At 33.9% G+C, this 16,873-nt stretch overlaps 1 protein-coding gene across 2 annotated transcripts in view; it reads left to right on the forward strand.

The window, feature by feature from the left end:
* The window catches only part of LOC115889736, a 97,239-nt gene that overhangs the window by 53,977 nt on the left and 26,389 nt on the right, over positions 1–16,873 (forward strand). For both annotated transcript variants that reach the window (XM_030909805.1, XM_030909815.1), the window contains exon 5: positions 520–1,505. In XM_030909805.1, coding sequence (XP_030765665.1) covers positions 520–564 — 45 coding nt within the window. In that variant the 3' untranslated portion in view covers positions 565–1,505. The remainder of the gene's footprint in view (positions 1–519; positions 1,506–16,873) is intronic.

Genomic DNA, 16,873 nt, shown 5'->3' on the forward strand with positions numbered 1-16,873 from the left:
TTCACTCGTTCGCTGCATTGATGGGAACCGATGTTGTCCAGCTAGCAGGTCGGGTAAAGAGGTAGGGTAGGTAGTAAACTTCTGAAACTCAAATCTTTCCTAAACCACAAATGAGAAGCAGTAAGTTTTTAGACACAAATTATAAGTACTAGTCTGGATCGTAAATCTCAAAATTTTAAAAATTTTAAAACATCGACTTGGAATACCTACGAAAAGTTGCCTTTAGTAACGTTGATAAAAAAGTGTTGATAAAAACTACAACTTTTTAATAAAATCAAATCTTCTGCCCTCTACCAGCTCTTAAAAAATGATCGATTTGGAATACCTATCAAAAGTTAACTTTAGTAAATTTTTTTTTTTAATTTTTTGATTAAATCACGTCTTCTGCCCTCTACCGGCTGTTAAAAATAAAAAATAAAGAATTTCAAACCGAAAATACTTGCCTGTTTGATATCAGCGCATGCAAATGCAATTTTTTTCAGCAATGTTCTTGCAAAAATGAACAGGTTTTTTTGATAGATCAGAGGGGGCTTAGAAAAATGGTTATTGGGAAAATTGACATAATGGAAACCTCAAAAAAACCTCGCTGATAAAGAAGGCCAGTAGAACGGAAAAAGATATGCAACGGAAAGAACTACAACAATCCATCCAACATGAAAACAACATCAATTTATCAAGAAAGCGAAAGTCGACAGATATAGAAATTGATCATGAATTGCCTTCCACTTCCTATGACAGTATCAAGAGAAAAATCCAGTGTACAAAAATTTTTGTGAAACTGCCTACCCTGACTAAAGTTTGTGACAGCTACGGACTATCAGATAGATCTGCAGTAGCAGTGGCAACGGCAGTGCTACACGATGTCACCAAAGACTATAAAAAAAACGTTATAGATCGTTGTAAGCTGAGAAGAGCAAGAGAGCAAACAAGAAACAGTTTTAAGCAAAACTCCTCGGAAACTTTGAAGGCCATTTATTTTGACGGAAGGAAAGATAAAACCTATGTTATTAAAAATATTGAAGGTAAGTCCCACAAAAGAACTGTACTTGAAGAACACATTTTTTAGTTCAGGAGCCGGGTTCTATATTTTTGGGTCACACAGTTCCCAGTTCTGGATCGGCTCTAAGCATTTGTCAAAGTATTGTGAACTTCTTAGAAAGTAATGAATATGACCTAGAAGAACTAGTAGCAGTAGGATGTGACGGAACTGTGGTGAATACAGGAAAAAAATGGTGCAATTTCTCAATTAGAATTAAAATTAGGACGCCCTTTACAAAGGTTGGTCTGCCAGCTTCACGCTAATGAGTTACCTCTTAGGCATCTTTTTCAAAAGCTTGATGGTCAAACCAGGTCCAAGATCTTTTGCAGGAACTATAGGGAATCAAATACAACAGTGCGAAAATATGCCAGTTGTGAACTATATTATTATTGACTGTGATTTACCAGACGAGGATTCTCTTGAGTGAAAAAATATTTGTATGAAATTTGTGTTGCGGTTTCTACAGGTGAGTGCTCCGTTTACAGGTGAGTGCTCCGTGCTCATTTATTGTTGACACCGCATTAATATTTGACATTTCAAAAATCTCTATCCATTTTGAATAGGCATCTACTACTACCAAATAAAATCTACGATCTAATTCACAGAAATCTATATGCAGTCTTTCCCAGGGACCTGACGGGACAGGCCACGGGGAAATTTCGGCACGCGCTGGTGCGTTTGAGTGAAATATACAATTTTGGCAATTTTGAACTATATTTTCAATCTCTTTATCTAAATTTGGAAACCATATATAACCACGCGCAAAATTTTTCATTCGAACAACTCCCATATGACTGCTATGTAATTCTTTTAAAACTTCGTTACGTAAAACTGTTGGAATAACTAATCTATGGTTCCAATATAAACAATCATCACGAATATAAAAATCAAACCTTTTAACATAGTAGGGCTGAAGTTCAAGATCTTTATTTTTTACGGGCCAACCTTTCTTAATAAAATTTTTAATTTTAATAAAGATATTATCACTAATTGAAGCCCCCCAGTACATTGTCAAAATTTATTTTAAAATCTGAACAACTTGAAAAAAAGTAACAGTAATCTACGTCTAATTTATCTGCGTTTAGAAAATCGTTCTCACTTTTAGAAGGCATTCTGGACAACCAATCCGCCTTATTATTTTTACTATTAATAAATTCTATTTCATAATTAAAATTAGATAGAATTAAAGCCCATCGTCTTAATCTATTTGCTGCAAACTGAGGTATAGCCTTATTATGTCCGAAAATAGATACTAGAGGCTTATGATCTGTAATCAATTTAAATTTATTGCCATAAAGATATTGATAAAATTTCAAAACACCATAAATTATAGACAAGGCTTCCTTCTCTATTTGCGAATATTTTTGTTCAGCCGCTGAGAGAGTACGCGAAGCAAAAGCTATAGGTTTGTCTTCTCCAGTGGGAAACTTATGACTTAAAATTGCCCCGATTCCCACTGAAGAAGCATCTGTAGTTAGTCGAAGTTCTAAATCAGGATTATAATGAACTAATACATTATCAGACTTTAAAGTTTTTTTAATATTTTCAAATGCTTGATCGCAAAGATCATTCCAAGTCCACTTGTCATTTAATTTTAGCAAATTATAAAGCGGATTTAACATTGTAGACATATTCTTAACAAATCGACCGTAGTAATTTATGCTACCTAAAAATGATTGCAACTCTTTTACATTTTGCGGCCTGGGAGCATCGTCAATTACTTTTGTTTTTTTATTGGAAGGATGTAATCCATTTTTATCAATAATAAACCCTAAATACTCAATACTCTCTTTAAAAGAATTACATTTCTTATAATTTACCTTTAAACCTACCCTTTGTAAAATGCTTAACACGGTTTGTAGATTTTTAAAATGTTCTGATTTATTTTTGCCCGTTATTAAAATATCATCCTGAAATACTGCCACCCCCTTAATTGAAACAAATAGGGAATCCATTATTTTTTGAAATCTTGCTGGTGCACAAGCCACACCGAAAGTTAAGCGATTATACCTAAATAATCCCAAATGTGTTGATATTGTTAAAAGGTGTATGTTATCATCGTCGACTTCTATTTGCTGAAAAGCTTGCGATAAATCTAACTTGCTATACTCTCCCCCTCCGTGAAGTCTGCTGAAAAGTTGTTCGATAGTGGGCATTGGGTGTTGATCTACTTCAATAACAGGATTGAGAGTAACTTTGAAATCTCCACATATTCTAATATCGCCATTCTTCTTGAATACCGGGACTATGGGAGTAGCCCAGCGACTGTACTCTACTGGCGAAATAACACCTAAAAATTTAAGTCTATTAATTTCAGCTTCAACCTTGTCTTTAATAGCAAAAGGAATTGTTCTGGCATTAAAAAATTTTGGCACTACATTATTTTTTATATATATTTTTTCAACACCTTTGTTAAATAAACCTAAACCCTCTGAAAAAACTTCACTATATTGGCTAACTAAATTTTCAATAGAGTTTATATAATTATTTATTGCAATATCCAATTTTACTTCAAATAAATTTAAAAAATCTCTGCCAAGTATAGGTGGGCCTCCATCTTTTATCACAAAAAATTGTATAATCTTTTTGATGCCTTTGTATTCTATTTTTAGATTTAAATATCCTTCAGGTTGAAATTTATTTCGATTGTAAACAATAAAACATTTATTTGACGGCAATATTCTTTGTTCTTTAAAATTATTTAAATAAAAATCTAAAGAAAAACAAGATATTCCACTACCAGTATCTATCTGAAATTTAATTGGAACATTTTCGACCAAAATATCAATAAAAAATGAATCTATTTTAAAATGGTCGAGTTCCCTGTTTTGGCAAACAATAATTTAAATCTTTATCTGATATGTTTGTGTTTTTTGTAGCACACTTCTCCAAAGCAAATAATTTTTTAATATATATAGTAAACAAAGGAATTTCGTCTAAACTATTTTCATCATCACTGTTTACATTGTTTTCTTTAATAAAATCATGATTTACTTTATTTTTCTGAAAATTTTTTTCTACGGTCACACATAACTGCTAAATGCCCTGCCTTTTTACAATTTAAACATATTGAATTTTTGTGAAAACACTTATCTTTAGTATGGTTTTTCCTTCCGCAAATGTCGCAGATCATGTTATTGTTTGCTTCCCTTCTTGACAGTTGACTACGTTCTTGACTGCTATGATATTTTGAGCCGGAAGTTCCTCCATATATTGTTCCACCATAAACAATATGTTACAATCATAGTTTAATTACTTGTATGAGAGAGATATTTTCTATGGAACACAAAAAACACAAACATATCAATAAATTCTTAGTTTGTGCCCATACATATAAATGAAAGCAAAACCAATAAAAAATGGACAGAGCTCTGAAATTTTATAATTAATCATTCCATATATACTATCCATTCCAGAACACCATATAAATACATCGCAAAATTTATATTCTATTTAACTTCAATTAGTCAATGTTCGAGCTACAAATATTTTGAAATAATGAAAACTCTAGTTTCGATTTGGTGAAAACGATTTTTATTTTCTAACGGGTTAAATGGTAGAGATTTTAACAAACTTGTCATATACTTAGATAGAAGAGACGTTTATAAAATAATTGTTACTTTAAGAAAATTATATTTCTTGGTTATTACTTTTACAATTAAAGAGAGAATATAATTAAAAATTTTGACATACCTGTAAGTACTAATTTGTTCTTCAGTTCTGTCCATCTAAGATATTTTCAGCATTCATCCTGATTTCGAGAGTCTCTAATAATTCTTTGCACATGGAACTGTGAGTTTTAGTTTTAAAATATATTCCTTTACTTTATAATGTAGAATGAACACTACGTAATATGCAAGTGCAAAAGTCTTTGTCAAAATAACACAGAATTAATTTCTTAATACGTTTCTGCAGAGAATCTCATACAACTATATTTTTACCAATTACATTCCTTTAAGATATCTAACGTACAGGTTTAAGCAAAAGAAAACACTAATTCACCAAGACACTTTTACTTTTGCACTGGAAGCGCGTTTCAATAAACATCAGCAGATGATTAAAACTTAATTAAAATCTACAAATTGAAAAATGGCCAAGCGATAATCTAAACCACCCGAACGTAATAATTAATTACCGAAACTAGAACAATAGGACCAGAGAACTTGAAGGAATTGGACCATTGCCTTGTGTTCATACTATCTTTACATTTATTAATTTTGACGCTCTCATATGCATCTAAATGCCTGTAATTTGAGACTTGTTTATTTATTTATTTTTTATAATTATTAATAAAACTAAATATAATTATTAAAAAAAATTAAAATTATTGGGCAAACCTACAGTAAGATTAACCATGAAACATGGCTAAAATACGACTACCTGTAGACACTTAGTGTTTCTGCCTTCCGGCTTCATCAATACGGGAGGAATCAGCAACGATGAGCTAGCGATCCTGAAAAAAGAAAAAGGGAAGCAAACGAGGCACTAGGCACCATTTGCAACCTGGTTAACCAGTAGCTCACAATTCGCAAGCGTTACTACCACAAAACCGCTGCGGAGGTACTTCAACATACCTCGCCGCTATCACCTTGGCCCAGAGAAAACAATAAACAAAAGATGATATCGTTGGGACTATAATAAAAAAGAAGAATGAAATTATTGGGCAAACTCTTCCCTCGCAGTTGAAGTTTCCCGCCTTGAACTGCTAATATAGAAATTAATTCCACACTGTGTTCATCATAATGTGGATCAACCTGCTCTCACTACCGGTTTCGGGGCCCTACCCCATCATCAGGTGAGCTTGGTAGTGAGAGCAGGTTGATCCACATTATGACGAACACATTGTGGAATTAATTTCTATATTAGAAGTTCAAGGCAAGAAACTCTTGTATAAGAGTTTCTTGCCTTGAACTTCTAGAACAACCCTGTATAGGGTTGTTCACGATACACGACACGGAGTATTGTAGCTAAATGGTTAGATTTTTACAAATTGTAAATTTTAGGTTCGTTGAAGGGCTATTAGAGCTACAATTTAAACATATTTACAAGATACAGAGTGAATTAAAAAATGTTATAGTTGTATTTTTTTAATAGAACACCCTGTATATTATTCTATTTTTAGATTCTACGATTGAAATAAAGATAAATTTGATTAAGGTTTATCACACTTAAACCTTACCGTTTTTGAAATATTTTCAATTTTATGAAATTGCATTAAAAATTTTAAGGCTTCATTTCTTCAACGGTATCGAAGTTTTTGATACTAAATATTTACTGAAGTTTATTTATTGATCAGATATTGTGTTGCAATAATTAGCAAAATTCTATCTTATCCAGAGTGTCTAAAAATTTATTTTAAATAATTACTAGCATTAAACGGTAATAATTTGTTTATTATAAATGGAACACCTTGTATATTTTACGAGAATCAGATGCATAATTTAATTGTCTATCAAATTGTATTATACCATTTTTTCTCATCTTTTCAAGTTTTCGTAGAAAATGCATTTTCTTATAATTTAGACCTCATTTATCACTATACCTATGGAATATTGACATTTTAGATTTTTTTAATGATGTAACAAATTTTCAAAGAGTACAGATACGAATATTGTCGATATTATACGCTTATTTCATTAAAAGATAAAACGCAGTTTAAATATTCAGTTTAAATATTTTTTGTTAAAGAGGACTAATTAATATGATCCCAGTATTTAAACTACATTAATTGACTGTTTACGTTGATTAATAATAATGGGTTCTTTCACAAAAAATAAAATACCCAATTCAAGGACAAAATCTGAAATAGAAGACTATTTTAAGTATATTTATCCAAAAAAAAATAGTTCCATGACATTGAATAATTTTTTTATAGGCCCTCAAAATTGCTTTAATTTGAAATAATTTTAAAGTGCCAATTGATGACGTATGAAAAATACGCCCAATCACCTTGCAGAACCGTGCTCGTGCGCCAGCCAACAACTGGCAACATTGCGTTTTGATTTGACCAGCACCACCTCAACTCAAGGCCTATCAACATGATATGGGCAAGGCAAATATGGCGGCGAAGGCAGCGCATTATTAAATTGTTTACCGAGTTGTTTACCTTTAACCTGAAAAGCCGGTAGTGGTTTCTCGTTCCGATTGCATACCAGAAATAATTAATTATCTTTAGTTTGTTGTGCTTCTGCAACACGTTTGTTTAGTTCTTAGTGTTCAGTGCATGGTGTGATCAGAAAATTGTGACAAAATAACAGTGTAATAAAAATCCAAACCAGCCATTCCACATAGGGAACTTCAAACTTTTGTGCTTGTCGTACTCGTATTATTAATTATTTTAAGGTAAGAACTAGAAGTACTTATTAAGATATTACACCTAAATGAGTAAAAAGCCTTCGCCGCCAGTCTGCATAGTACTTTATAATGGTTACTTACAATAATCAAAAGATAGGTATTAAAGGGTAGGTATTAACATTTTATTGTAGCATGCCTTTTACATGCTCTGTTCCAAATTGTCACGGGAATTATAGAGGGGGTCCCAAGGTTTCTGCTTTTATATTCCCCAAAAATGACGAGCTTCGTAAAAAATGGTTGACAGCTATTAAAAGAGATAATTTCACTCCTACTAGTAGTTCTCGGGTAAGAAGTGCATTAAACATGCCTCAAAAAGGCCAAAGGCCAAAGCCTCTGTTAACCTAGTGAGGATGTAGTTATGGCTACTGCTTACACTTACCTAATATTGGAAGAAGACTCAAGCTTTTTACATAAAAAAGATCACAGAAAGATATTGACAACATTGACATTTGAAAATATAAATGGCCTGGATATTAGTCTTTTTTTATATCACAATTGCCCCTCACAGACGTCAGAATTTATTATTAAATCCATCTTGTTCAGAATATCCAATATTTTATTGAAGAACTATGCAAAAAAAGGAATGACTTCTTTACCACAAAGACAATGCCCTATGTAAAGAGAAAGAGTAAAGATAACTAAGCTAAGCGTAAGTTTCACTTACGAACCTTCAAGAAGGTATTTAGTTTTTTTAAAAATAAAATCTTGAAACACATATATTGTATTTTTTATTTATCCTCACCTATTATAGTTTAAATTTATTCCCGTTTGTGTAATACTGCAAGACATAGAAACAATATTCCATATTTTTTGACACAAGCCAGTGTAGTTTATAATTCCAAGAGCATTTACCAAGACTTTTACTAAGACAAGTAACTTCCTATACTGTCCATAATAGTATATATTTATCAAAGTTCAGTAAATTCTAAATTATGTTAGGTAAGTGTTTGCAATTGAATATAAGTTTATATTACTATTTTCTGTCATATATATATTTCTGGTTATTTCTTTTTCCGATGATTTTGAACACCCTATATATGCTACCTCAAGTTTGAATATTTTAACACTACCTACAAACAAACAACAAACAACGCTTTATTGTACAAAAAGCCAAAACAGCTTCATCGACAAAGCACTCACAAACAACAAAATCACAAAAAAATACAAACAACAAAATATACACAATACAAATAATACAATTCAAAAAAATTTAAGTCTTTAAAATTACAAAAAGAATATACATGGACAATTTTAGAACAGTACGCAGTAAATAGATATAATTTTAAAGTTATAGAATATTAAATACTTGACCTTTGACGAGTGTGTGAGATGATCAAAATTTTAAAATTCAAAATTGTTCATAATTAAACATCAACAAAAAAGTCGTTTACCGCATATAGGGCTCTCTCCAGTAGGTATGATTTTAGAGCCTTGCGAAATGCGGGAAAGAATGAAAGCGATTTGATATTCAAAGGCAGATGATTGTACATTTTTTTGGCATTGTACAGTATTAAACCCTTAACTAGTTCTGAGCTCGGGGTTGGCAGATAAAGATCGTGCTCTGCATTCCTAAGTGGATAGTTATGAGATGGTCTTTCGGGAATAGCAGATATGTGCTTGCGGATTAAGCAAACGGATTCAAAAATGAATAAAGAAGGAAGAGTCAGTATTTTCAAATTTTTAAAGAAATTCTGGCAGTGAGTTCTACTGTTCAGTCCCAATAAATATCGAACTGCTCTCTTTTGAAGTATGAAAACACGATCAAATTTTGTTGCGCAGCAAGTACCCCAGAATGGAAGGGCATAACGAAGATGTGACTCAAAAAGGGCACAATAGGCTATTCTAGAGGTTGAGAAGTTAAGTTCCTTAGAAACTGATCTTAGCGCAAAACAGGCAGCGTTTAGTTTCTTTGATAGAGCTTCAATGTGAGAGTCCCATTTTAACGAGTTGTCTACAAGAAGTCCTAAGAATTTCACAGAGTCCACGACGTCAATAGTAGTGTTATTAAGTACAAAAGGTTGTATAGTACTTTTATATGACAAAACTTTAGTTTTTGATAGGTTGAGGCATAGGAGATTAGAATCGCACCAAGACTTAATGGTGCGTAAGTCATTGGATATAGTATCATATAGCGCCGCAACATCTGGGCCGCTCCAAGTGAAACTAGTATTGTCCGCAAAGAGGCAGATTTTACCGCTAATGTCTAGATTTGCAATGTCGTTGATAAACACCAGAAATAAAATAGGGCCAAGTACTGAACCCTGAGGGACACCACATTCTATAGGCTTACAAGAAGACATAGACGTATCAATCCTCACAAGCTGCCCTCTGTTGCCAAGATATGACTTAAGCCATTCGAGCGGCACTCCCCTGAAACCATAGTATTGCAATTTGTTAATTAAGATATTATGATTTACACAATCGAAAGCCTTAGAGAAATCACAGAAAATTTTAGCTGTAGAGTGATGGTTATTCAGGCTAGAGTATACATTATTAAAAAGGTCGAACATAGCATCATTTGTGCAACTGTTACTTAGAAATCCAAATTGATGGGTAGTAAGTATTTTATATTTAAGGAGAAAAGATAGAAACCATTTTTTAACCAATCTTTCAATGATCTTAGATAATGTGGGCAGGAGTGCAATTGGGCGATAGTTCGAAGCTTCATCTTTATCACCTCCTTTATACAGAGGAATAATCATTGCTGTCTTAAGACAGTTTGGAAAAACTCCTTTTTGGAATGACTCGTTAATTAAAGTAGTAAGATGGTTTAATGTGCATTCAGGAAGTTCAGAGAACATTTTGAGAGTAAGCCCATCAGTCCCAGATGAGGATTTGTTTTTAATACTATTAATTGTTCTGCGGAGCTCATCTAATACTACGGGCGTGAGGAAGAAACTGTGTAAATTCTCATTTGCTTTCGGGAGATATGAAAGTGAATCATGGGAAGGAGTTATGGTGTTCACTAAATTTTTAGCCACATTAACAAAGTAAGTACTTTTAAATCTTTAGGTGAATTAAAGACTGTGCCAGACGAAGAAGTCTTATTCCTTAAGTCATTTACAATAGCCCAAGTCTCCTTAGCGACATTACCGGCTTTGGCTAGCCTCGCATTATAATAAATGTCCTTGGCAGCTTTCATAGTCTTACGATAAACCTTTCTACAAAGTTTCACGTAATTATGAAAGAAGACGCTGTCCGTGAATTTCTTAAGGTGAGATAATGAGCGCATGTTCTTTGCAGATATACGCAAGCCTGTAGTAGACCAGGGTATACCTTGTTTACTTTTGATAGGCCTAAGAGGAAACGCCTTTTACGCCAGATTAGACAAGGTATCCATAAATCTAGAAAATTCGGAATCGACGTCAGCCGAGAGGACAACCCACTCTGTTGTTAGACATAGGTGGTGAAAATTTAGAAAATTTTCATCCGAAAAATACGGCCCAATTTGGGCGAGGTATTTTTGCATTTGGATTTTAGCAAAAACTTTGTCAATACTGCCTCATGATCAGAGAAACCTGAGTGAAGGACTCTACAGTCAACGAATTCCGGGTCAAAAGACGACACGACATAGTCTATAGTACTAGAGCCAGTTTTAGTAATTCTAGTTGGTGAGTCAACATGCATGAGTATACCAAAAGAATGAAAAACGGACTGGAGAGACTCCTTAGCTGCACACACACTGGAAAAGTCAATATTCAGATCGCCACACAAAATTAATTTACTTTTTATAGGTAGGGATTAAAGCAAGCTTAGCAATTTTTGACTGAAAATATGTACGTCAGCGTCAGGTGTTCTGTAAATACAAATAATATAGAGGTCAAAAGCATTATGATAAACGACGGAAAATTCAAAAATTTTTTCGGATATCAGAGTATCGAACTTAGTTACTGCCGAAAAGTCGTTGTTAGTAGACATTATCATAGTACCTCCATGAGATGAGTTACTTCTATTGAATCTAGTTAATATAGTGTATTTTTTGACAAATACAGACTCATCCATATTTAACCAATGTTCAGTTATGGCAACAATTTCTGGAAAATTGAGCTCTTCTAATAAAAGATATAATTCATCCGTTTCATGTCTTAAGGACTGAATATTAATTAAAAAAACACTAAGCTTGCTATCGTCTAGTTTTTCAGAGGGTGCTTGATCCTCTGTTCGCGTCATTTCACCTAAAAATTTGTAGCTTTACTTGGAGAGAAATACTTGGTATGACTTTCCCTAATTCTCTGAAGCTGCTGAAGTTTTTCCGTTGAAAAGAAGGACCTGAAGGCAGAAAGATCCGCATCCACTTCAGCTGAGTCAATACCATAAACGTTGTGGAAGCGATAATACAGCCTGCGCAGGGAATCCGCGTCACTAGGAAGTCCCTCTGATGCCATAAATAATTTGATGCTGGTGTTGGTGTGCCCTTCAAAACACACACTTGAGGGTTGATCATGGAGATAGGCAAGGAATAGCCGAATAGGCTTTAATATGGAAGGGTCCCTCAGCCTAGCAAGCAAATAACGCCCATTTGCCTCATCCGAATTCTGCGTCATCCGAACCACAGGCAGAGTCAACAGGTCCATATGCAGCCCAACATCCCTCCTCGCACTCTCTTCCACAACAATTTCCACATTTTTCAGCCCAAGAGACTTACAGACAGCAATAGCCTCCTTGTCAGAACAAATCATAGCAGATTTAACCTCCCTCGGTATATTTATGAATGTCGAGTCAGAGCAAGGTGGTAGACTTTGGATGTCAACAGTGTTGGATAAAATTTGTTTAGAGCCTGTGGACGAAGTACCTGGTGCTGGCGGTGATAACTTTAAAGGTCTTGTAAAAGAATTGGCAGTGACTATTTCAGTACCTGGCGGCCACATACCTATGTCCTTCAGCTGCTCAAGGTGGCTCTTGTCCTCACACCAATTTTGAAGTCAGAGTGTGAAATGTCCTTGTGTTTCAGCAAGGGAAAGCATCGGATAAAGTCAGTAGTTCCAAGCTTTTCCTTGACATAGTGTGCAAGCTGGTTTGCTGTATAAGGAGGTGGGATTTTGGACACTATCAGATAATGCCAGTCTTCTTTCTTGGACAATCCGTGAGGTGTGGGTGTGATGGTATTGGGAGAAGTAATACCCACTGTATCCTTGTTATCTGAATATTCAGTCTGCGTCGAAATAGACTTTTTTCTATTTGTGGGTTTGGTTTGGTACTTTTAATGTTCTTTGGAGGAATGTTCTTGGATGTCTTTTCGCTGGAGGCCAACTTTTCCAACATGAGTGCCATTTTATTTACACTCAAACGCAAATCACCCAACTCCTTTGATAAGTCTTCCTTTGATGAGTCATGAATTTGGACCTTAATAGACTCATCATGATTGTCCAGTAAAATAGATGACAAGTTGAAAATATCTTGCTTCATGTCCCTGATGGAATGGAATAAAGATTCTTGTCTACCATCGGACGAACTGGTATGGAGGCTGTGAATGTCATCCACTTTCTTGTACAAGGTCTTCCACTTGGAGTCATGGTAACTCAAAATATCGTACATCTCCTAATGACCGGAAGGAGATCATTGTTCTTCTTTAGACAGGTTCCCAGAGCTTTGACAGTGTCTAGAGAGGCTTGCGATTTTTGAACTTGAGTTACCTTGTCATGAAGATATTTTCCTATTTCCTATTTTTTTCCTATTTTCTGAGAAAGCAGACCTTTTTATAAAAAGTAACTAACTGATGTTTTTATAAAAGTAATAATACAAAAAATTCCATACTTATGTGGAGAATTTTAGACTCCCTGTATATTAAAAAATTCTTTGAATAAGAAGACTAAGGAAGGAGCATAATGCTATCCATGTATTCATCCATGGTGGGCGGAAAAAACACTCTAGGGTGGGGATCCTTGACAGTTCTGTTTGACGATTCATTTGACACATTTGAATTTGATTTCAAATTTTATGGATTTGTCAGTCTTTACGGAGCTTATTTTATGTTATTTATTATTTATTCTACTACTGATAGTTGTATAAAGGTAGTAAATCTAGATGGAAATTGTGGCAGAACTTAAATTAACAGTGCAAAATGCGTCACACTATCGCGATTTATCGAAAAATACTCTAAAATAGTTGGTTGTGTAGCGTACGGTAGATCTCGGCAAAAACCGAGTGAAATAATGGAACAACTTTTCGCTAGTAAGTGACTATATAATATCGTCCCATTGCTGCCAAAAATCACTAATTTACTTTTTATTACTTCCGAGAAAGATGCGTGTAAAGATGAATTGCATTGCATAAAGATGTTATAGTTAGTAACTATTCGGTATTAAAATATTTTTGACTTTTGTAATCGATTTTCCGCTTCAACACATAGTTAGTGATTGAATTTGGTTGTTCGGAAAAATGTTAGTTAGTGACTTTTGGCAGCAATAGGCATATACACACGTGTAGTAAACCGATCATTTATGAAATTCACTTAAATTAATTAATTATATATTTTTTCTTGCATTTTTGCTTTTATTTACTACTTGTCAAAGATTATATGTCAAAGAATTTAGATACGTCAATTTGATTTACCAGATTTACCTGCTTCAGTAGCGTATCGGATGTTTGTGTTAATAAATAATTATTATAACTTATCTATTTTTATTAGAATTATACATTTTTGTAACAATTTATTCACATTTATTCACAATGTCAAATAAAACAACATATTATTGAGTCACCCCACGTCTACCCTACATCATAGTTTTACATTTTTTAAATAAAATTAGAACGGCACTGATAAACCGGAATTTAAGTCGGTCATATTTGAGGCCCATCGCGGTGGACCTAAGATTTTTGATATGCTCCTTCCTTAGTCTTCTTATTCAAAGAAAAAATTAGTGAACTATTACGTAATCTAACCCGACATTTGTGTGAAAAATGTCTATTTGGAAATAAACCAGTTTTTAAAATACGCGCCAAATAAAGCACTTCTATCTCCGCCATATTGGAAAAGGTTGAATGACCTTGTGTGGAGGTGGTGGTGGGTCAGCATGGTGGCCCGGCCGCGGCCTTGTTGCCGCTTTTCAACATGCCTGGTGTGACGTATTAAAAATAAAGTGCGGATTTTTATTCTGGCCTTTTTTGTTTTTATTTATTTTCTGAAGAACGACTTCAAATTTTTCGAAAGTGAGATAGCGGAAAATTGTAGAATTAATTGCTTTATTCAATTATGCTAATTCCAAAATATAGTGAAAGAGCCCATTGCTCCAAATACTAAAAAACTGAATTTTGTATGTGTATTAGACAGTGTGGTAAAAAGTAACACCTTATAAATTTTATTTCATTTTTTAACGAATGCTTATTTATAATAACAGAGACGTTCATTTTCACAACTTTATGGTATTGATTTCTGAGTCAAATCCACATTTATTTAGAATAATTTATTAATTAAAACAATTAAGTATGTAATTAACGAATTTTTGGGCGGAAATAATGGTGGTATATTAAAAAATTAGTAATAATTGGTATACTCTTTTACAAAGATTTAAATCGTTTCTTTTTTTTTAAACAAATGGGCTTGCAATGTTATTATTTTTACTACCAGTACATTTTCTACATATGTTGCTTTAAAAAAAATTAAAATGTCAATATTCCATGGGTATATGGAATCAGCGCCTCGCTGGACCTTGCATTTTTTGTGGTCCCCTCAGCGAGTGTGTACTTTCAGCATCACATTTTAAATTTTTAACAAAAAGTAATTTATACTAACGACTTAATACTAGTAAATATATTTAATTATAACAGCGCTTTCAGATGGAGCGGAGCGTCCGCGCGGATACTTTTCCAACATAGTTCATCCATACGCGACCCATGTGAAATTGTTCATATAAACTCATGGTACTTGCTCGAAGTCGCGGACGCTCCGCTCTATCTGAAAGCGCTTAGGATGAAAAAAATATTTAAAAAAAATTGTTTGTTTGTCTAATTTTTCTAAGTTCGTTTTTTTTGCAAGTGCATAAAGATTGTAAAAGATTTTTTTCAAGATTCTTTTATCATGTTTATTCTCACTACTGTTTATTCTACTTTTCTCACTACTGTATTTGACGTTGATGGTGTAATGATGTGTCCTTTTTTATAACCTGCTCAAGAATAAATTAACCAAAAATGGAGACAACCAAAGCAAACCAAACCGAACCAAACCAAAAATGGAGACAATGGATTACCCGTTACAATACCTCCCCGCTGATCAAAAAAGTTGTTATTAAACTGAAGACAATGCGAAAATAAATATTATTAGAAAATGTTTTTTACTTTTTTTGGCGGCATAGCTTTGCTTTTTTGTTGGGATTTTGCCGGTATTAATCATTATTTCTTCCTTATCTATAGCTGGTCTATGTAAATACTGAATTTTTGTTATTGTATAGAAGGAGACAAAGCTAAACTGTTGGAAGTGTTCACTCGCCGAGGCGACACGAGGCTCGAGTGGCACGATAAAAAATTAACGGTATAGGCTTGGTGCATTCTCTGCCGGTGCTGCCACCGCCCAGGAATATCGTAAATAACGAACAGATACAAATACACGGTTTTAAATGGCGAGTAAACGTAAACATTAGTATAATTATTCTAAAACTGTTAGAAAGCATAATTTGTGGAAATTGTAAACAAAAGAAAATAAAAAGGTAAATATTTTGAATTCAGAAGGTTTAACATGCATTATAATTTATTGTTCCAGTTAAAAAAAAATTAGATGAGTTCAACTACGGTAGCGAGCAGAGTTTTATCACCGGTTTTGCTAGTGGAGCATAATAATTGGAGCTATCGGCTGTAAAGAAATTTTTTATGGTACATAATTATAATTTTAGAAGATGTTTATAAAACATTTAATCACTAGTTGATTAAAAAAGCTAAACCAGTCGGTTTAACGAAAACTGGTTTAACGAAAATCACTGGTTTAACGAAAATCAACCGCATATACAGGCTTTGTTGGAACAAAAGCATAGAGCACATCAAGCCGTCACTGCAAATCCACACAATCCCAGACTAGCAGACAACTTTAAGGCAGCCAACAACACGCTCCGAAGAAATCTGCGCCAACTAAAGGATAACTGGTGGTCGCAAAAAGCTAGTCAGATTCAGGAGTATGCCACGCATCACGACTATCGGAAATTCTTCGAGGCTGTAAAAGAAGTATACGGTCCAACTAAGAAGGCAAGATGCCCAATCATGGCACAAAATGGCGAACTTCTAAAAGAGGAAGAGCAAATCAGAAACCGCTGGAAAGAGCATTACAGCCATATCTTTAACCAAGAAAACAACCCCAATATGGAAGCACTCAACATAATACCTCAGTATAACAGCCTCGATGTATTAGACATTCCAATAACAGAACAGGAAATAAAGGACTCCATAAAACAGCTTAAAAACAACAAATCAGCTGGCTGTGACGCGATTCCGGCGGAAATCTATAAGTGCGCAAGTAAAGAACTTATTGGTCATCTTAAGGCCTTCTTTGATATC

Source organism: Sitophilus oryzae, unplaced genomic scaffold (genome assembly GCF_002938485.1).
Source record: "Sitophilus oryzae breed Bouriz unplaced genomic scaffold, Soryzae_2.0 scaffold_1177_pilon_pilon, whole genome shotgun sequence".
Classification (NCBI taxonomy): domain Eukaryota; kingdom Metazoa; phylum Arthropoda; class Insecta; order Coleoptera; family Curculionidae; genus Sitophilus; species Sitophilus oryzae.